This window comes from Tachysurus vachellii, chromosome 5 (assembly GCF_030014155.1).
Source record: "Tachysurus vachellii isolate PV-2020 chromosome 5, HZAU_Pvac_v1, whole genome shotgun sequence".
In the NCBI taxonomy this organism is placed as follows: Eukaryota; Metazoa; Chordata; class Actinopteri; order Siluriformes; family Bagridae; genus Tachysurus; species Tachysurus vachellii.
In genome coordinates, this window is record NC_083464.1 from 22880967 (window position 1) to 22903123 (window position 22157).

The 22157-nt window shown below is 37.6% G+C and overlaps 2 protein-coding genes across 2 annotated transcripts; one reads left to right on the forward strand and one right to left on the reverse strand.

Moving 5' to 3' along the window:
- Positions 1 to 2845: 2845 nt before the first annotated feature.
- josd2 (Josephin domain containing 2) lies at positions 2846 to 9492 on the reverse strand. The gene is made up of 5 exons (XM_060870531.1): positions 9317 to 9492; positions 8648 to 8821; positions 4441 to 4566; positions 4118 to 4312; positions 2846 to 3164 (listed from the first exon to the last, which is right to left on the reverse strand). Exons 2-5 carry the CDS (start codon positions 8767 to 8769, stop codon positions 3053 to 3055), a joined length of 555 nt encoding a protein of 184 aa, XP_060726514.1. The 5' UTR covers positions 8770 to 8821; positions 9317 to 9492; the 3' UTR covers positions 2846 to 3052.
- Positions 9493 to 12455: 2963 nt separating this feature from the next.
- ube2s (ubiquitin-conjugating enzyme E2S) lies at positions 12456 to 20617 on the forward strand. The gene is made up of 4 exons (XM_060870533.1): positions 12456 to 13004; positions 16671 to 16818; positions 16932 to 17122; positions 18833 to 20617. Exons 1-4 carry the CDS (start codon positions 13002 to 13004, stop codon positions 19175 to 19177), a joined length of 687 nt encoding a protein of 228 aa, XP_060726516.1. The 5' UTR covers positions 12456 to 13001; the 3' UTR covers positions 19178 to 20617.
- The last annotated feature ends 1540 nt before the right edge of the window (positions 20618 to 22157 follow it).

A 22157-nucleotide genomic window follows, 5' to 3' on the forward strand; every position in this document is an offset into this window, starting at 1 on the left:
TTCATTCATTTTCTACCGCTTGTCCGAACTACCTCGGGTCACGGTGAGCCTGTGCCTATCTCAGGTGTCATTGGGCATCAAGGCAGGATACACCCTGGACGGAGTGCCAACCCATCGCAGGGCACACACACACTCTCATTCACTCACGCAATCACACACTAGGGACAATTTTTCCAGAGATGCCAATCAACCTACCATGCATGTCTTTGGACCGGGGGAGGAAACCGGAGTACCCATAGGAAACGGGGAGAACATGCAAACTCCACACACACAAGGTGGAGGCGGGAATCAAACCCCGACCCTGGAGGTGTGAGGCGAACGTGCTAACCACTAAGCCACCGTGCCCCCCTACTCTAAAAGTATTTGCTTTAAATTGATTATCGTAGAAATATTTGCTGACTGCTGTTTTGAGACAGAAAATCTATCAGTCATCACTGTTAGGTGGCTGGCTTTCTGCTCTCTCTCTTTATATATATATATATATATAGCATATATTTATATATATATAAAACATGGTGTCCATGGTGGTTTTGTACTTTTGTAGCTTGAATGTGAAGAAGTAGAAAGTGACATCATTCTGAAGCCTGACTTCCCACTTCAAAGGTAGTCAAATGCAGCAGAAGCCATCGCTCCCCACCTTCAGAAGGATCACAGGGAGAGCTAACTATAGTGGGGGGACAATAAATTAGTCTGATTGGTGAAAATTCAGCATAATTGTACACAGCATGTATAGTGTGTTTCTTGTGTTCAGAGTAGCAAGCATCTCAAGACGTTCCTTATATTACCCTGTGCCCACAGACACAGGACACCACTCCACTGCTGCGGGAAAGCCTCACTAACTTCAAAGAGGCCCAAGGCAGTGTAGTTTGTCCTTATGGAAATAACTAACTTTGGTTTCTCAGTTTTGAGCAAATTGAGTCCCTATTTTTTCTGTTTATTCAGGTGAGCAGCCTATGTAACTTGTAATAGGCCCAATATTTAATCGGACAACATTGTTTTATCTGGGATGGCCTCCTATAATAACTTGCTATGAATTGAGGGGATCAAACTAAGCTTCTGGTGCTGGCAAGTGTCAGAAAACAATTCCCTCTTTCACTTGGCCCACTCACACCCTCAGCAGCCACATGGGAGGAGACATATCTTAGACTGATTACATTGTCTGTTTCTTGATGGTGCAGAACGTGAGCCAGAGATGAGCCTCCTACTGGTGGAAATGCCATCAGCTCCCATATTGCCACTAAACTTATTCAAAGTGTCCTTTAGGTTCACCGGGTTGGACCTTTGCTTGAGACCATCCCTAGTAGAACAGTATGCTATGCACTATACAGAGGCTGGAATACTATACAAAGCTGCCTTCAAATCTATTGCCAAAAAACAATTCCTCTTCTCTAGAGATCTCTAAATCTATTGTGACAGTGGTGATCAAAAAATAAAAAAATTAAACAAAATCAGTGTGTCTAGCCTCAATGATTGTTTCAAAGCTTGGATAGATTCCTCAAGGTTTTGTAATGAGGTGCATAAGGTCAGTAGGTGTAGCAGCTTGACATCTACCCCACTATTACTTTCTCTGTTGTTTTCCTCTCTGGTGCTGTCCCTCCAGCATGTTGGAGAGAATCTTGGTCACCTGTACAATTTGCCACAGATACCCTGTGTCTTGATACCACAGATATACTGTGTCTTGAATGTTTTGATCCTTTTTTTAAGAAGTTGACAACTGACAATGTGATACTGTAGATATACTATATTTGACAATGGCTTGCAACTCATCATTCCTGGAAGACCCAAAGAAAACACATTTCAGCTCAGAATCTCTACTTGGAAACCTGAAAGAGTTGAAGAAAATACAAGTGACATCAAATCAACAAAACTGTGCACAGTATATCAGTAAAATTGTGCTTTAAGTCAATCAACATACAGAGTTTTAAATCTATGACACTGACAATACAGATCATTTTTTTTGAGGAGGACATAATTCTGACTGCCAACTTCCTGCTTCTGAGGTACGTACAATGGAGATTTACAACATTAGAAGCAGTAGTCCATTTATACAGTGTCTCAAATATATAGCCAACTACAGGAATCTTATGAAATGCATGAATTAAAAAAAAAAAAAGATAGAGTAGAGCCACATATAAAAAGTGCAGTGGTGGCTTAAAGTCTCTAGTTTGTTGACTGGAAAGTCAGTGTTCAGGCCACAGCACTGCCAATGTTGGGCCCTTGAGCAAGGCCCTTAACCATCTCTGCTCCAGAGACACTGTTTCTTGGTTGACCTTATGCTCTTACCCCAGACTCCTAACAATCTGATATATGCAAAGTAGTTTATTTCACTGTTCAGTTATGTTAATGTAACATAAATAAAGGCTTCTTCTTCTACCTGATGTTTAATTTTGAGAGAATAATTGATAATTTAATATTCATAATATACATATTACACTGATGCAAGTGCTGTCACAAATTGTGGAAACAATATTTTACTTTTTAACTAACAGTCACTTTATTAGTGAATATTTTCATTCCACTTAAATCCTCTGAGATGTGAACAAACTAAGAGGAAAAAAAAAAAAAACACAAGCAAATATAAAGACAAGTCAGGAGAAATAGTTCCCCTGAAATATGCAGAGCTGGATGAACAGCAACTTTAATTATATTTACAAAGAATTTCTGTGCATAGTTAGATACACACTTTCATCAACTTCAGCAGTGCAGTGCATAGATGCAGAACAAATAAGACTGTTCAAATGTTATATTTTAAATTCGAACACTTATCCTGAGAGAAAAGAGAATGAAAAAGAAGAGAGGCAGATGATGCAACTGCAATCCTGCCTGAACCCTTTGTTTTTTTAAAAAAAAAAAAAAAAAAAAAAAAAATCCTTTACAGCAGAAATGTGTCTTATATTAACCATTCAATTCATCTCTGTGTGTAAGTGTGACCATCTGGGAGTGCTTACTTCCTCTTTGGTAGTGCAACTCTGCACAGGACTGTCCTGTTTAAAAATAAAAACCAATACATTTTGCATTGTGCATAAACAGTCTGAGTGAACTTCCTGAGATTTCAGTTCTCCCGGTCATCTGAAATAAGCCATGTTCCGTCCTCCTCTACTTCTCGTTGGACTACAAGAAGCATCTCAGCAACATCCTGAGACAACTGCTCACCGAGAAACTGCCTAGAGACGTAGACATGAACAGAGAGACATTTGTGGGAAATATTACAACCTAAAAGGGCAGATGCACTGAGCATTGATTTTTTTTTTTAAGTTTCTTGTGTTCTGTTACAGTTATAATCGCCAGAGGTCATGTTTTTGGTACGTAATTCTGTTTTTACCTAACCTACTATAGAAAAGTTTAAAAATAAACCCAAAACATTTTTTAAAGCCAAATGTTTATAGCTTCAAAGTAAATATCAAACCCATTTCTGTTCTCTAAATGCTTGCTATAAGCATCTAAAGTCTGCAATAAAAAAATTCTGTGTAAGGTTATCCAAGCAGAAACCAAAACATTTCACACTGAAAGCAATTAGTATCGGGACTAATTTTATATCAGACATGTGACAATAAAATAATTAATTTGTTTATACTGATTGAAAATTGAAAATGGTCGATTTCCATTCTGCTGACAAAATGAAACTAGTTTTTTGTGTCTTTCTTTTTTTTCGGCTGCTCCCTGTTTGAGGTCGCCACTGCGGATGACGTGGACTGCATATTAGTTTTGGCACTGGTTTTACATTGAATGCCCTTCCTGACGCAACCCTTCCGTTTTTTAACTCTTATGTAGAGTTTTCCGTTTTTTTTTAATCATTCAAGCACTTTTTAAGCACCACTTGATAAAAGGCTATTTTCAAGGTTTTCCTTGAAACATACTTCAATTTTAAAAAGCCAAATACAACAACTCAGATATATAAAAAGAAATATAAAGTATACTATGGACATACTATAAAATACAGGTTATGTCTAAATATTGGTATCAGTACAGTGTGAGCCAAGCCTTAAAAAACTATAAAGAAAGAGTGTCATTCAGCAAGAACAAAAGCTTGGCTATAAAGCCAGTGTGTGTTGTCCTGGACATTGCAATGCAATTCACATAGTCATAGTCATAGTAGCTTTAGATGCTTGAAATTCACCTAAGTTCTGTTTCTCCTCCGATCCAGACAGGACTCTTAAGCTTAGAGTCCAGGTTGTAGTATTGCCCATTGACCTGCCGAACTGCTAGCCAGTGCCTACGTCTCAGTGGGAGGGACACGATCCCGAGCGACACCCGTGACGGGACGTTCAAAATAAAACCCTGCACCTTCTCCAGACACAGACTATGCACTGACCTGAGATAAAAGAAAGGCACAAAGTCTTAACATGTGAGAATATATTACAGTTGTAAGAGTGACAAGATGAGCAATCGATGTATGGGTAAAAAGGTTTACTGTTTTGTGAAATAGATAAACAAACTGACCTACGTTTGTCCCACCACACTGCAGCCAATTCACGACTCTGGAGAGCCGCCATAATCACATTCACGTCATAGTTCCCCGTACCCAGCACGGAGCGGTGCGGGTTTACCACACACTGGGGAGCAAGACTATCGTGGCAAACATAGTTAGAAAAGAAAAGAAAAGAAAAGAAAAATCAATTCTTTCATCAGATATATTCAGAAATGGCTGTTAGTCTGTTCCAACATACATGATGACAATTCAGTGCCAGTGGCAATACTTTATGGGTGTGGCTTGATATTATAGCGATGTTCTAAAAGAAAAGAGGTATACTAGCATAACAATTTCATTAGATCCCTCCCAAATCACTATTCTTTGCCATATTGTAGCATAAAAAGTGTCAATACTGTGTTCACTGTGAAGGTTCCAACAAGGCGAAGTGCATCTCAGGAATTTTGATTCTTGAAGAATACTTGTTCATGTGTAAAAAGACAAAGAGTGGGATATGTGTTCAAGATATTATACATCCCATAATATTGTGCACTATTACATTAGACTTGCACATTTTTTATAAACAGCAGATATGTTAATCCCTCTACACTGCTTTCTACCCATCCCGAGGCATCCAGACATTGTACCAGCTCCGATCGTCTTCTGTGCGATTAAGTTTTTGGACCTCCACTGAGATGAGGCCGACTCTGTGAGAATCCTGAGACATCTACAGATCTACCAGCTCCAGTTGGACTCTGTGATCCTTACACCAATACAACATTTGTTTGAATTTATATTTGTAATCACACCCTCCAGTGTCACCCATATGAGGATGGGCCCCCCTTTGAGTCTGGTTCCTCTCAAGGTTTCTTCCTTTACCATCTAAGGGAGTTTTTCCTTTCCTTTTCCATGTTTACGTTCTGTAAAGCTGCTGTGAGACAATGTCTATTGTAAAAAGCGCTATACAAATAAACTTGAATTGAATTGAATGATCGCCAATGCCACCCTGGTAGACCAGACATCCTACAAATGTCTTTAAATTAGCCCAGATTGTGTGATGCACATGAAACTATTAAGTGTTCTCTAAATGTCTTTGTCATAGTTTGACCTAGTTTGTATGCATTACACAACAAGATATACAGTGCAAAAGCTGACAAAGGTAAGCATAATTCTTCCTTTTTTTTTGCCTTTTCCCAATGAATCATCAGTTTCCACCTAACTCTATCCTCGGCATCCTCTACTCTCGCACCAATTAACTTCATGTCCTTTTTTAACAGTTCCATGTATCTCCTCTTTGGCCTACATCTTGACCTCTTACCTGACAGCTCCATCTCCAACATCCTACTACCAATATAACCAATCTCCCTCCTCTGTACATGTCCAAACCATCTCAATCTAGCCTCTCTGACCTTGTTCCCAAAACAGACAATCTGATCTGTCCCTCTGACGTGCTCCTTCCTAATCCTGTCCATCCTCATCACTCCTAAAGAGAATCTAAAACATCCTCATCTCTGCTACCTCCATCTCTACCTCATGTCTTTTCCTCACTGCTAGTCTCTAACCCAAACAGAATAGCTGCTCTCACTACTGTCTTCTACACATTTCCTTTGATTCTTGCTGACACTCTTCTGTCACACAAAGCTCCTGACACTTTTCTCCAGCCACTCCAACCCACCTGCACTTGGCTCTTCACCTCTTTTCCACACTTCCCGTAACACTGTATGGTTGACCCTAAATACTTAAACTCCTGCACCTTCTTGTTACAATTATATAAAACTAATACAGTGATGCCTCGAGATACGAGTGCTCTGACATACAAATTTTTTGAGATACGAGCTGTGATTCGACCATATTTATGGCTTGAGATATGAGCAAATTTTTGAGATACGAGTATCCGAGCCGCCGCCGAAACAAAGATCCCCAACAACCTTGTGTGCTCTGTTTCCCCTGCCTCAGCTTCCCGCGTCTCACTCGGTTAAAGCCGCCTTTGCACTGCACACGTCAAACGACGGCCGATAAACAGGAAGTCATTCATTTCCTATGGAGAGTATGTAAAAAATGTAACGTGCGACTACACTGCATCTGATATGCCGACCGGACAGGTTTTTATTAAAACGACCGGCAGATGCTAGTGAGGAAAGAGTGACAAAAAAGGCAAAAACAAGTGAAGAGAAAAGCGATGAAGAAAATTAAGCAAAATGAATGCAAAGAAAACAGAAATTGTAGCAATTAAGTTCAGTTAAGAGAATTTCAGTTCAGTCAGGACCACTTTGTCAAAAGAGAATTTATTAGATGATATGCATACAGTTAGTGTTGGCGGTATGGTTCTGTTCTGGGCAAGAATCCACGCGCCCGTCCGTGCGCATGCGTGGACAGAGCTGGGTGGAAGAGCAGCGACTAGAAAATAGAATACACCCCTGTATAACAGAACCACTAATCATGCATAGTATTAGATATGCTTGCTTACGCGTTTTTGAAAGTAATAAATGAATGAATTGATAAATAAATAATTCAATAATAAGAGAGAGAGGGAGAGAGAGAAAAATATGCGGAGATTTATGACGTAAACTGGTACAACGAACACAGGTTCCGGCATGGTGGAGTCGGGGTTGGAGGAGGGAGTTTAGATCACGGCAGCAGCGAAGCGCTAGAGCGGCTCTATGAATGGGAATTTAAATTGTCGGGTAATATGGGTGTCGTAACCGGATTGGTGCGCGTCGTGGACAGCTGATGAACAGCTGATGCACGCTTGACGACGTGGCCTGCCAGAACTAACGCGATGCTTGATTTAAGTTCGTTAATTTTACTGAAGTTTAGTTAAGTTCCATTTAAGTGTAAAGTAGCATTAAGAGTGTACAGTAGCGAGTAAGTGAACGAAAGCGAAAGTGTACGTACGAGACAAAATTCCTCCTGTTTACTCCTCCCTCAACCTCCGTGCGCATCTTCCGTAAAGTAAAACCAGTTTATTTTTTTTAACCTTCTGTTTTATTACTGTATGTTTTTATACAATATTTGTCATTTATAAATACAGGTACTGTACATGTTTCATATTCAAAACACAAACAAAACAACTGGAGTGGAATTTTGCGAGCTGGAACGGATTAATGGGATTTCAATTCATTTAAACGGGGAAAACTGTTTTGAGATACGAGCAATTTGAGATACGAGCAAAGTCACGGAACGAGTTAAACTCGTATCTCGAGGCATCACTGTATTTTCTTTTCTATCTATAAACATCTGGACCAATCTTGTTACATTGCTACCTCTGCTATCACTCCTACCCTGTTCATAACTTTATCACAACTGCTATCGCACAGGAGAACACGCCACTGACATACACGACTAAACAAAAGTAATATCTGTTGTTGGCTATACAGCACTGCACATTACCTTAGTTAGTTAAGGAAGCCGTCACAAGGTTGAGATAATTTACACAGTCTCTGATGTATGGAGACATCTGTGACTCTCTAAAGTTTGGGCTAAGTGCACTGCCTTTTCTCACAACAACTCCTTGTATAAGTGTCCTTCTTTCTAACATCCATGATGACAATTCAGTGACAATGCCAATGCTTCATAGAAGTTGCTTGTAATTTCAACAAATGCTACAATCCGATATATAATATTACATACATGTCCTTTTTTTTTTTTTTTTATTAAATTCAATGTCACAGTAACCATATCACATCTTGTACCCATACTACCCCGTATTTTCCTGTTTAAGCCGGCGTTGCTGGTGTTGAATATAAAGGTCTTGTTCATTTTTTTTTTTTTTTAAATAACTTCTTGCCTTGTCTCAGTAAAATTGGAAAGCTTCGCTAATTGAACTCTGTGTCTGTGTGGTTCATTTGGCAACCTCTTCCCTGATATCAGCTAAGATGACAGTAAGGAAAGAGATATAAAAGCATAGCAATTTCATTAGAAGGGTTATGCACTTTTCTATGTCATTGTGTAGTATCAATAGTGCGAGTAATGCTTTCACACTGAAAAGTCCAACAAGAAGAAGTGCACTTCAAGTACCTAGATGATCTACTTATTCAATTGCAATATAGTATACTAAGGCCTCAGCACAATGCCTTTCCTCACTGAAGCTCTTTCTTTCACTGACAGTGGTTAATCTGGCTAAAAGCAGGCAGCTACATCATGGTGAATCTCAAACAGCACTCAATCTTGACTGCTGTTATAAATACAAAATTAATTAATAAATGTTTACATGCATGCATAAACTAATAATGCTCTCACCGCTTGCAGATGTCGTCGGCTCCCTCCTTGGTAAATACTCTCTCCTGCAGCACGTTATTCAGGGCGTGAATAGCACACAGCTCCAACCTCTGCTTCTCATGAAACACCTCCGACCCACTCATACTCACTCACACACATATATACACACACTGCTGTAATCCAGCTGGAAAGGGGCTAAACACACACACACACACACACACACACACACACACACACACACACACACTTCCATTTACATTTCCAGTATTTGGCAGACGACAGCATTTATCCAGAGTGACTTACATTCTCATTTTTAGACAAAGTGAGGGTTAAGGGCATTTACAATTAAGTGCCTTGCTCAGGGGCAGCAACAGTGGCAGCTTGGCGGACCTGGGTTCGGACCTGGGTTCGGACCTGGGTTCGGACCTGGGTTCGGACCTGGGTTCGGACCCCCCACCCCCCCACACAGACAGTGACAGGCTCATTTTAATGACTACACCATGTTATTGTGTAATCATTACACCGTGTTATAGCAAAAAGCAGACCTTTAATTTCAAAATAAGATCAACTTCAAAAGCTACTACTTCCCGTAGGTCATTTAAAATCACGTAATTCTCACAAACATACAGCTACCGCGTTTAGCTAGAAGCTAGCTAGTAGCTAGCAGTACTATTTAGTGTATCTACTCACCTTTATTCACAGAATACACTGAGCGTAAACGCCAATTACCCGTAAATCAGATGTAAACCGAACTTCTAAACAACTCTTCAAGAACTACGAACATGTCTATTTAAACGAACAGCTTTCCTGCTTCCCTGTATCCAGGATGCTGTAGTGTCTTCCGTGAAATGGTGAACCGGAAATAGCAGAGCTGTTGCTGTTGTTATTGTTGTTAACCATGATGGCGACACCCATGGAAACGCCCCTCACGTGTCAAATGGCACTTTTACTACAGTGGCATGCTGAAATAACAACACCTCGCTTCTGCAAGCAATTTAGTCGAACAAAAACTATTAGTAAAAGTTGTTCATTTTATTTAACCATCTCAAGAAAAAACGTGTGGGTTTGAAGACATATTTATTATATAATGGTGGGGACCAAATATCCACACAAGGACAGGAATATCTGTCAGTTTTTACCTTGATTTTATTTTTTAACAAAATATACTTTTTTTTCCTTCAGTGTTATTTACAGGTATATTATTAATTATCTGCATTACAATAACAATAACCATTAATATCATCATCTAGCTAGATAAACACAGATAGATAAACTCTCTCTCTCACTCATTTTCTACCGCTTATCCGAACTACCCCGGGTCACGGGGAGCCTGTGCCTATCTCAGGCGTCATTGGGCAGGATACACCCTGGACGGAGTGCCAACCCATCGCAGGGCACACACACACACACACTCTCATTCACTCACGCACTCACACACTACGGACATTTTTTTCCAGAGATGCCAATCAACCTACCATGCATGTCTTTGGACCGGGGGAGGAAACCGGAGTACCCGGAGGAAACCCCCGAGGCACGGGGAGAACATGCAAACTCCACACACACAAGGCGGATGCGGGAATCTAGGTGTGTGGCAAACGTGCTAACCACTAAGCCACTGTGCCCCCAGATAGATAAACATATATAGATAAACATAGATAGATAAACATAGATAGACTTATTTGAAAATTTTTGTTGGAGCATTTACAAAAAAAATATGTTGTAAATCCCTTTATTTATTTATTTATTTATTTATTTATTTAATTAATTTTGTGTTAATTCACTGGAGCAGAGAAGTGATTATTCTTAATCAGTTTGGGGAAAACCGTGTGGTCCCAGAAACAAAATGAAAATATAACTCATAATCAAAAAATATATTTTTGATATCAGGTTTTGGGGAGTGTTTCATATCTGGTGACATCTGTGTAGGCATATGGGACATTTACATGGGACTAAAATGATTAAATGACATAAATAAATAAATAAATAAATAATCACAACCAACCAACAATCAATAGGTAATTTGATCTGTAATTTTCTCAGAGGAGGACAGCGAAAGACATGAGAATAAAATCACAGGAGATTTAACCCACATCCCCATGTCAACCTATACCTGTAAGAATATTTAGATTTTTAGATTTAGATTCAACTTTGTCATTGTGCAAGGTACATGTACAGAGCCAATGAAATGCAGTTAGCATCTAACCAGAAGTGCATAGATGGCTTATTTACAAGTGGCAGTGTAATAAATAAGGGTATGAGGTTTTACAGAAGGTGTAGTAATATGTACATATAACTGAATAAGGGTATATATATATATAGTGTGGTTTTTATATATAATATATATATATATATATATATATATATATATATATATATATATATATATATATATATATATATATATATACACACACACACACAGACTACACAGAATAAATATGGATGGACACACAGAAGTGTAATGATAGTTTTTTTTGGGTGGTGCAAGGATGCATGATTTTAAAGTGGTGCAAAATAGTGCAAAACAAAGAAGAAAAGTGACAGTACAGTGGTGATTGTTAACACCAATATGGCTAATGTATGTGTACTATAGGTTCTGTCATACTGCACAATCTTTATACTTATTTTAATTTACTTCTTCTTAAACCCATAGAGCTTTTTTATTTAAAAAAGAATCAGGCTGTAAACTTGAATCAGTTTTCTGATGTAAAGTAAAATAATAGATTTTTTTTAATTGATTTATTTAAAAAAAAAAAATACCTTTTTCCCTTCAGTGATATTTATAGGTATATTATTAATTAGCTGCATTACAATAACAATAACCATCAATATCATCATCTAGCTAGATAAGCATAGCTAGATAAACATAGCTAGATAAACATAGACTTATTTGAAAATATTTGGAGCATTTACAAAAAAATATGTGGTAAATCCCCTTTTTTATTTATTTAATTGTGTGTTATGGCACTGAAGTAGAGAAGTGATTACTCTTAATCAGTTTGGGGCAATCTAGGGTCCCAGAAACAAAATGAAAATGTAACCAAAACAATCAAAAAATATATTTTAGATATCAGGTTTTAGGAAGTGTTTAGTCATTGTAACTTTGAGCAATGTTTTAAACTCATGGTATCTTAAGTATGTAACCTAGTGAGCCATCATTAGTGTATCCAATGTTAGAGATGTAAGCACTTACTGTATGTAAGTCGCTCTGGATAAAGGCGTCTGATAAGGGCGTTTCATGTCACCATATATGAAACACTTACATTTACATTTACAGCATTTGGCAGGACAGAGACAGAGAAAAACATGAGAGTAAAATCACAGGAGATTAAACCTACATCCTTATTTCAACCTAATCCTGTAAAAATATGGCTAATGTATGTGTACTATAGGTTCTGTCACACTGCACAATTTTTATACTTATGCTAATTGACTTCTTAAACTCTTAGAGCTTGTTTAGTTAAAAAATAATAATAAGGCTGTAAACTTGATTCAGTTTTCTGATGTACAGTAAAATAATACATTTTAATTTTTTTAATTGATTACTTGTCAAATTAGTGAGTTTTTTTTTCTTTAGCCACAAATTGCAAAACACTTAAACAGATTTTTGTGTTCATGGTTACTTAATTGTCACCTGTACTAATTACCACAAAAAATAAATTTGCATACTGTAGGCTGTCCCTGTATTTGGGGCGGGTGTGAGTTTTTCAAACGAACCAATCACACGAGAGCATTTTTCGCATTCTTCATTTCAGCCGGTTTGCGGGGTTACCAAGAGTAAATACGTCACTACTCTGACGCGCTATGATTGGTTGGACTCGTGTAGTTGTTTGAAGACGTAGTTGTGTATGAAACTGTGATTGGTCAGGCCTTGCTTTTTTACGTGTGCGTATTTTTGTTCCTGTGTCAAAAACCGCTAGCTTGCTAAACACTGAGGCATATTAGCCATCGGCGGTTAAAAACTGTTACAAGAAACGCAAGTTTTTTATAATTTTATATTTAACTGTTTAACCGACGTTTCTGAGCTCGACTGTAAACTTCTCACGTCGAGAATCTATCAAGACCGACAGTGAAGTTAGCGTTAGCAATCTTGCTAGTTGTTTTTCAAACCTAGCTAGCCAAGCAGTGCCTCAACGAATTTTGCGTTTTTTTAAACAAACCAGGTTTTTTTTTTTTTTTTTTTGTGAATTCATTTAACGTGCTGTCATTTACTGACGTTATGGTGGACCCCTTCACCATCTTAGAGCGGTTGTAACCACAACGTAACTTTAATATACAACTAGCAAACGTTAGCACTAAACCCGCCGGCCGGTGAGCCTCGGAACAAGCTGCTGTTGGGACTGGATTCAGCTTCTCTGTTTTAATTACAGTCGATATGGTAAGACCACCATGGCCATTTTTTTTACTGGTGTAAATAAAGTATTAACTCGTGTCAGCTACAGATCTCCTATACTAGCAAGGTAGCAGCTAGCTACAGCTTACTTTTTTAAGTGAGTTTTGAGTTTTTCTGAGTGATAAACAACGTATAAATCACATAAGGTGGGTAGATTGATGACTTAACAACGGGAAATGTAACAATTCGACATATTAACGTGTTTTATTTAACGACTAATCATCGCTCAGTAGTCAGTCTGCCACAGTAATGTGTTAGCTGTGTGAAGTTTTATGCCAGTGTAGATGTACAGTGTCTGTGTAGCAGGATAACGGCAGGCTAATAAAGTGAATTATTCGGCTAGTTTTCTTTTTTAATCCTTTAAACTCAGGTCAGAATGATTAGTTGTTTTTTCTTTTCGCGTTTTGAAACTTTGTTCGAAACTTATTTTCTTTAGTGAACATGGAAAAAGGACAAGTTTACTGTACACACATGCAGTGTTTCCCAGTTCATTCAGAGAAAAGTAACTGTGTCCTCGAGAAGTCGCCAGATGACGCCACAGACTAATTAAGTCTCATGTTAACTACTGTGATCATTTGCATGTCAAGTAAGCATTATAACGTTAACAAACAGCAATAACAATATACAAAAATAATACCTACCTGGTGTGATGGTGGCATAATTTGAAGCATTTCATTTATTAATGAACATGTTGTGCATTTTGATGGGTCTCTGTACAGAACAGCCAGCAAACTTTTTTTTGATAACTTTAAGGTTTATGACCTGAAAGCAGGGCTTAATATGGTCAGTGTTACAGGTTTAACTAAGTGGTGTATTGTATAAATGTTGAAAATTAAGATATAACTGTATTGTATCATAAGTTCTTCATGGAACCACACACACACGAGAGAGATTTATTTGCTATCTATTAAAGCAGAAATACTGTAATATACACGAAGCTCCGTTATGAAGTAAACTGTGTATATTAACGGGACATTATAATGATGCATAAGACAAACATAGCCATGTTGTTTTGATGTCACACGGTAAACAGGAAAGGAACTCTGCTACCAAAACTTTTTCTGCACATTGTACACATTGCAAATTGACCTAATGGGCAAGTGCCTAAGCTTCAACACAATTACTGCTGCCAGTTGTTGTACTATAAAGTCACCAGTAGGCTTTCTCGCTACTGGTTGGTGTAGTAATAACATTATTATTTGGTGGTGCAAATAACATTCCAAATCATCTTTGGAACTAAAGTTAAACCTTTCGCAGCTTTGATGTGTCTATGGACCCCATCAATTCACCCATGGTTGGGTGACAATTCAACAAACCCTTGGTGAAAATAATGGTTTCCGGTCAGTTTGACGCTGTGACTCGCTGTATGTATGCATAAGGCTTTACACACTGGATGTGTGTTTACTAATCCTTTGCTCTCAACTTGTATAACCAGCAGCTGTAATGTGAGAGAGAGAGCTGCACTGTGTTCAGGACAGTTAGTAATACTGCTCAAAAAGTCACGTTTTTAATAAAAAACTTTTTTAAGGACCTAAAAACTAGCTAGTAATTATAAACATGGAAATTTTGTTTAGAAACATACTTTTTGTTATATGTATGTTTATAATAAACCGTAGACTATAAATACATGCACATAGTATACATATTTTTTTACCAGACTGACCGTGTACATTTTCTCCAGCATATGTGCATTTAACAACTCGGACATATTCACAATACAGCAGGGCTCCTATCCAACATTCATATCATAAGAAAAAGCATTATAATGTGCATACAACATGTACAGACATGCATCAACTGACAATGGCATTTATACCTGATGCCATATAGTGCAGACACCCTGGTCTTAAAGTAAAGGCTTGGGCATTTTAAAAGAAATATATAATTGATTATTATTCATGATTATTGCAATATGCATTTGCACCCTGTATTTAATAGTTTGTATTCATTATGTTGATGAAACTTCCTGTGTTTGTCCAGAGGGGGCAACAATGCATTAGTCACCCAAATAAAACATTTGTATACAATGGAAAAAATTCATAGTTATATGCATTTACTGCAAAATATTAATTTAATACAGTTCCATGTAAAAAAAAAAAAAAAAAAAAAAGGTTATCTGAATATATGTTTTATATACACTTTTTTTTTTTAACCACGCTTACAAGACAACAAACATAGTGCTACCTGTGCCAATTAATTAGCCATAATAATCAACAGAATGTATAAACTAGTCTAAGAATGCAAATCATAATCCCTATTAATTCAACACTCATTTATTTAAAGTGCCTGCAATTACAATGTGATTTCCTGTAAGATGAGAAAGTGTCTGTCAATTTTGTTTTTGTTTTATGCTTTTTGTTTTAAATCTGTCCATTTTGGATTAGTCTGTACCCATGGTAGCCCCAAATTTGTGTTCTTGGTTGTCAGGAGTGGAACCTGATGCAGTAGCGCATCCACCTCAAGAACTGTTCCTGTAGTAAAGTGTGATTGAGAGTTAGTATATCTGTTCTGGAAGCTCGAAGCAATCTGGCCATTACTGTCTGACCTTTTCTTTGGATTAACAAGGTAGTTCCTATAGAATTGTCACTCACTCTGTGGATTTTGTTTATGGAACATTTCTGTGTATATTTTAGAGACAGTTATATGTGGGAAAATCCAGGAGGGAAGCAGTTTCTGAAATACTTAAGCCAGATTCTTGTACCGTCTATGCTACAATGTCAGATCAAACTTTCTTCAGTTTGATGTTTAGAGTAAACATTAACTAAAGGTCCTGATTTGTCGCTTCTAGATAAATACTACATCAGCTGAATTGGTAACTGCACACGCATGTATACTGGTGTTTGTATTAAAGTGGATGGTATAAATGCTGAAAATTAAGATATAAATGTTTTGTATGAAGTTCTTTATGGAACCACACATTAGAGAGATTTACTTGGTATCTATTACAGCAGAAATACTGTAATATGAACATGGCTCCATTATGAAGTAAATGTGAGGTGATTAATCTGTTTGTCTAAATAACTGTTTATGCCTACACCATGCACATGTAGGGGGAGATAATTGATCAACCTGTTCCTCCACTAATCCCCAATCTAAGAGAGCCATATATTTGCACACGGCGTCCATATAGTTCAAACAACCTTGAAATTTCTCTGCTGTCATCGCTGTGCCCACCAGTGCACCTGGAGGCAATTTTCATATCACATACCTTTTGTCATCTCACACTTAACTAAGCATCAGGAATATGAATTGTTTGACAATTAGGTTGCTTTTCTTCATTCTGCAGCACAGGATATGTTTGCTGTTGGGGATACAGAATAAAAGAGTTCTCGATAATCTTTTACTTTGTATTGTGTCTGAAACGTACGGATGTGATTTAGAGACCCCCAATTTTTTTTTTTATTTTTTTTTTTAAATTTATCTTTTTCCCCCACCATTCAAAAATTTTAGAGTTCAGTTTATTCAACAGAAATTCTAGCATTGATTGATTGATTTGATTGGTTGATTGATAGTCTGACTGGACATCAGACTATCAGACATCAGAGTATTATATCTGGTAAGGGTTGAGTGTCCGACTTGTATGTTGTGCTTGCTCAGGTTTTCCCTAAAAGAAACCTTAAATTTTTATTGTGCATCTGTTCTTGTGCGCAGAATTCGAATGTGGAGAATTTGCCTCCCCAAGTTTTGAGACTGGTGTATAAAGAAGTTTCTGCACTGGCAGCAGACCCACCAGAGGGAATCAAAATTTACCCCAGTGAGGAAGACATCACAGAACTCCACACTGCCATTGAGGGGCCAGGTAGTAATTCATTGTCTTGTCTTGTGTGCTCTTTTAAATAGAATAATCTGCACATGCTTTGATGATTATAGAAGCTCTTCAACATTTGTGCATTTTGTGTTCGTCTTGAACAGAAGGGACCCCATATGCAGGAGGCGTGTTCAGAATGCGCTTGGTCTTGGGGAAGGATTTTCCTGCCGTACCTCCCCGGGGCTATTTCCTGACCAAGATATTTCATCCAAATGTTGGACACAAGGGTGAGATCTGTGTCAATGTACTGAAGAGAGACTGGAAGGCAGAGCTCGGCCTCAGGCATGTATTACTGGTAAGTGTCACGGATCACCATTGTTTTGTTGGAATAATCTTGATTGTTTTCTCTGGAATAGGGCTGCCACAAATATTTACATTAAAACTGATATGATTCTCCAGAAGAAAAATATTCATTTAAAAATGTCGTAAGACTTGAAATAAAATGAAATAAAATTATTCAGATTTGTTGTAGGATTTTATTATTTTAAAAGTATTTTATTACTGGATTTCCCCCAGTATTAAAAAATAAGTAAATAAGCAACTAAACTCAACTGAAACTTGCCCTTAATTAGTGGGTTTTAAAAATCACATGAAGGAGCACGGTGTTTATGTATTTGGGGATTGGAGAGGGGCTTTGTTGTTGTTTGTGTGTGTGTGTGTGTGTGTTATATATATATATATATATGTATATATATATATATATATATGTATATATATATATATATATATATATATATATATATATATATATATATATATATATATATATATATATATATATATATATATATAATTTTGTCTACACGATTACTGTTTTTAAAATAGTATTACCTGTGCATTCTGTTGCCACACTCTACAATGCTGGAAAAATGTGTCATTTTTGCTGTCATTTCCGCCACTGGTTTTTGGAAATGTAATTTATTGTGGCATGAATGAAGGTAAGATGCGGCATCATTCAACTTATTGTTGGTTGTCTGTGCCATCTCTATTTTCCCATTGAAATGTGCCCATAGCTAAAAACCCTAGAATAGAGATCAACTGAAATTGCCCTGGGCAAACAAAATGGCCTGATGAGCTGCTCATCACTCAGTGTCGATTTCCCAGTTCTCTCTAAAAACATGTTCCTCCCTCTGTGAAACTGTATGTCAAGTATTCAAACAAGACTCAATCTTAGTCAAGCTTTAGTGGCTTTCATATGATTTTGCTTTATATTCCGTCCATGGTCTCTGTCTGAGTCATGCAAGCAATTTCTTAAAAATGCTAATATGACACAATAATTGGTGTGGAAGCTTTTCATAATCCGTTTACCTGCTGTTACACTTTTTCAGCACTAGGGGTTCCTGCATACGCATGGTCAGAAGTGTGCACAAAACTACTCTCATCCTCACACACGTACATAACTGGATGAATCCCATTCAATTCACAGAACCGCGTGTACATTGTTTCAGCATAAATCTTTAGGTATGCACGACTGAGAAACGTCGTCCAACACGACTTCCAATCAAGTCTGGGTTTGTTTTTGCCAAATTGCTTAGTAACTCACTAACGTGATGGATATTTCATTTTATATGAAAGTTTGAAGAACTGAAATACTTTAAGTTTTGTTCTACATTGGTCTGGTATAGTTTTAATACTTTTTAGCTGGCATGATTTAAAAAGGCAGGGCTTTTAATGGATGATCCAATCTCCTGAAATCGGACATTTCATGATGAACGAGCATGATCAAATCTAAACATTCTAGCTTGAAGCAAGGCTTAAGCCTGGAGCTAGTCTTCTAAATTGATTTGCACCAACATGTATTTTTTTTCCTATTTAAAAATGTAATTGTTTGACCTATAAGGGATTTTCCAGATTGCTCAGCCATATGACTGTCCCCTGTTACTACCTGCCACAGTTTCAATGATTTTGTAAATGTTTATTTGATGGCTCCCTAAAATTCTAAAGGTTACACAAATTAATGTTTTCCTTTTTGCAAAATCTCATTATCTTCTCTCTCCTTTCTCAGACTATTAAATGTTTACTGATCCACCCAAATCCAGAGTCGGCTCTAAACGAAGAGGCTGGAAGGTTACTGTTAGAGGACTATGCAGAATATGCGTCGCGTGCTCATCTATTGACCGAAATCCATGCTATGGGAGGAAGCTCAGGAGCTCCAGAACCTGGTGATGGACCACAGCCCAAGAAACATGCAGGAGATCCAAGCAAACGTGCAATTACAGCTGGCGCTGCAAATACAATCGCTACATCAAATGGCACAAATAGTAGCAGTGCCAGTGGTACAAGCAGTAGCAATAATACTGGAATAGCTAAGAAGAAAACTGACAAAAAACGAGCCCTGAGGCGACTATAATAGTGAATAATCCTTTTGTTTTTCTTTTTTTTTTTTTTGTCTGTAAATATTGAATTGAGACCATATTTTCCTCCTGTGTTCTAGAAAATAACCTCCTTTTTTTTTTTTTTTTTTTTTTTTATTGGTTTTGTGATTAGCATCCTCCATGAATTCCTTTCATAATTGTTTGTCCCATTCACACTCTGCTCTCAGGTTTCTGCCTTTCATGATGACAATGTAGATCACGCATGGAAAAGGAAATGTTTTCAATCAAACATGTATTTATGTCTCTTGAAAATTCTTGAAGGTAACCTTCATCACCACATCACCAAGATAAACCTTTATCACCAGGATTATAGCTCATGGTGGCAGTTAAACACCTGTGAAGAGAGTAAAGTTACTATTAAACAGCAAAAGCAGCGTTTTAAAAAGAAAAGCACCACGTCATCTAGACAGCAACTACCCATTCTTATTCGGCCAATATTACAGGTAGGAACGTGCCAGTACAGCATGTATGTCACCTACTAGACAACCAGCAGCTGAACAAAATTGCTTTGGTTAAGTGTAAATGTACAAGCAGGACTCATTGTTTGAGTTTCAGTAGCACACATCTGCAGCACATCTCGACACGCTCTATGGCTTTTAATTAAACATGACAACAAGAAATGAACCAAGTCTTCAGGTGTTTCATAGTGTGAGTAAGCTGATGGTTTATCAAGTGGCCTAATGAGTTCCATCGTGCTTCACTTGGATAGTACACAAGACTAATGTCCTGCTGTTGAGTGATTTTAATGGTTAAATATATATTATTTAATACAATGTAGACAAATTGCAACTTTTTCCCATACAATATTATACAGCTGTGTAGTGTGTTGATACATTAAGAAGTATAAAAAGAAAAAAATAGGGAAAGCATAGAATCGGTTGAAATGTGGTCATGTCTTTTTCCATGTTGTTGGTTTTATACGTTTTCCTGTTTAAACCATGTATGTGTTAACGGTTTTCGCTCCTGGCTTTTGTCAGAGATCATGTCCATGAAGCAGAAGGGGTAGATCAAGGTCTTACAAATTTATTTTTTTATATCTAGAATGAGACAGTCCCTTTTCAATTAAAATAAAAAGCATTTGTGCTATTCCCTGATTATTGTACACTTTTATTTTTAATCCAATAATGTGACTCGTGTTTAAAAGCGTTCTAGCTATAACACCCCGTACACATGCAAACTGGAGCTGTGTTATTTCTTGTATGGTGCATTTACATTCAGTGCACATCTAACAATGTCCATTTTGTCAAAACAGGGGGCTTACAGTTTCCAAGGAAGCTCTCTTTTAAAGGCTCTGGGCTCTGCTAAGACTGTGCATACGGGTAACCTTTTACCATTTTGTGAGGTTCTGTGTGGACTTTGGGGCAGTTGTGTCCATTTAAGTTATTTAAATTAAAAATAAAGTATCTTCTGTTACATATGAGTTGTGTTGAACATTTTTCAGTTGTATATTCCTCATATTTTGTAATTTGTTGCGTAAACCACTGTTTATTTATTTTAAATTGAAACCCTGAAGAGTATAGTTTTCTATAAAAGCACAACTCTGGGAATAGTTCCAACTGTAATTTGAATCATGGGTGCATATTAACACACTTGAGTTATCATTTGGTAACAACTCATTTAAAGACTTGTATAGTACAGTTGTATGCAAAAGTTTAGGAACCCCCTGACAATTTCCATGATTTTTATTTATAAATATTTGGGTGTTTGGATCAGCAATTTCATTTTGCTCTATCAAATAACTGAAGGACACAGTAATATTTTAGCAGTGAAATGAGGTTTATTGGATGAACAGAAAATGTGCAATATGCATCAAAACAAAATTAGACAGGTGCATACATTTGGGCACCCTTGCCATTTTGTTGATTTGAATAACTGTAACTACTTGGCACTGATTAATTGGAACACACATTTGGTTTGGTGAGCTTAGTAAGCCTTGAACTTCATAGACAGGTGCATCCAATCATGAGAAAAGGTATTTAAGGTGGCCAACTGCAAGTTGTTGTTCTCTTTGACTCTGAAGAGTGGCAACATGGAGGCCTCAAAACAACTCTCAAATGACCTGAAAACAAAGATTGTTCAACATTATGGTTTAGGGGAAGGCTACAAAAAGTTATTGCAGAGATATAAGCTGTCCTTGTCCACTGTGAAGAACATAGTGAGGAAATGGAAGACCACTCTTGTTAAAATATTGGAGAGGCAAAGGTGAAGGATGGTGAGAATGGATAAAAACCCCACAGACCACCTCCAAAGACCTACAACATCAACTTGCTGCAGATGGTGTCACTGTGCATTGTTCAACAATTCAGCGCATTTTGCACAAGGTGAAGCTGTACAGGAGAGTGATGCGAGAGAAGCCTTTTCCGCACACACGCAAACTGAGTCACTTGAGGTATCCAAACACGCATTTGGACAAGCCAGCTTCATTTTGGAATAAGGTGCTGTGGAGTGATGAAACAAAGATTGAGTTATTTGGTCATAACAAGGGGCGTTATGCATGGCGGCAAAAGAACACAGCATTTCAAGAAAAATACTTGCTACCCACAGTAAAAATTTGGAGAAGGTTCCATCATGCTGTGGGGCTGTGTGGCCAGTGCTGGCACTGGGAATCTGGTTAAAGTTAAGGGTCGCATGGATTCCACTCAATATCAGCAGATTCTTGAGAATAATGTTGAAGAATCAGTCACAAAGTTGAAGCTACGCCAGGGATGAATATTTCAACAAGACAACGACCCAAAACACTGCTCAAAATCTACTTGAGCATTTATGCAGAGGAACAAGTACAATGTTCTGGAATGACCATCCCAGTCCCCAGACCTGAATATCATCTGTGGGGTGATTTTTGAAGCGGGCTGTCCATGCTCGGCAACCATCAAACCTAACTGAACTGGAGATGTTTTGTAAGGAGTAATGGTCCAAAATACATTCATCCAGAATCCAGGCACTCATTACAGGCTA

Bases quoted from the DNA above. Each gene is read 5' to 3' on its own strand.
- josd2 (XM_060870531.1), bottom strand. From the start codon at position 8,769: ATGAGTGGGTCGGAGGTGTTTCATGAGAAGCAGAGGTTGGAGCTGTGT. The intron at 4,313-4,440 runs GTCAGTTTGTTT...CTTTTATCTCAG, and splicing joins GTGTGGTGGGACAAACGTAG to GTCAGTGCATAGTCTGTGTC. The intron at 3,165-4,117 runs GTGAATTTCAAG...CTACGTCTCTAG, and splicing joins GGAGGAGAAACAGAACTTAG to GCAGTTTCTCGGTGAGCAGT.
- ube2s (XM_060870533.1), top strand. The intron at 16,819-16,931 runs GTAGTAATTCAT...CGTCTTGAACAG, and splicing joins CACTGCCATTGAGGGGCCAG to AAGGGACCCCATATGCAGGA. The intron at 17,123-18,832 runs GTAAGTGTCACG...CTCCTTTCTCAG, and splicing joins GCCTCAGGCATGTATTACTG to ACTATTAAATGTTTACTGAT.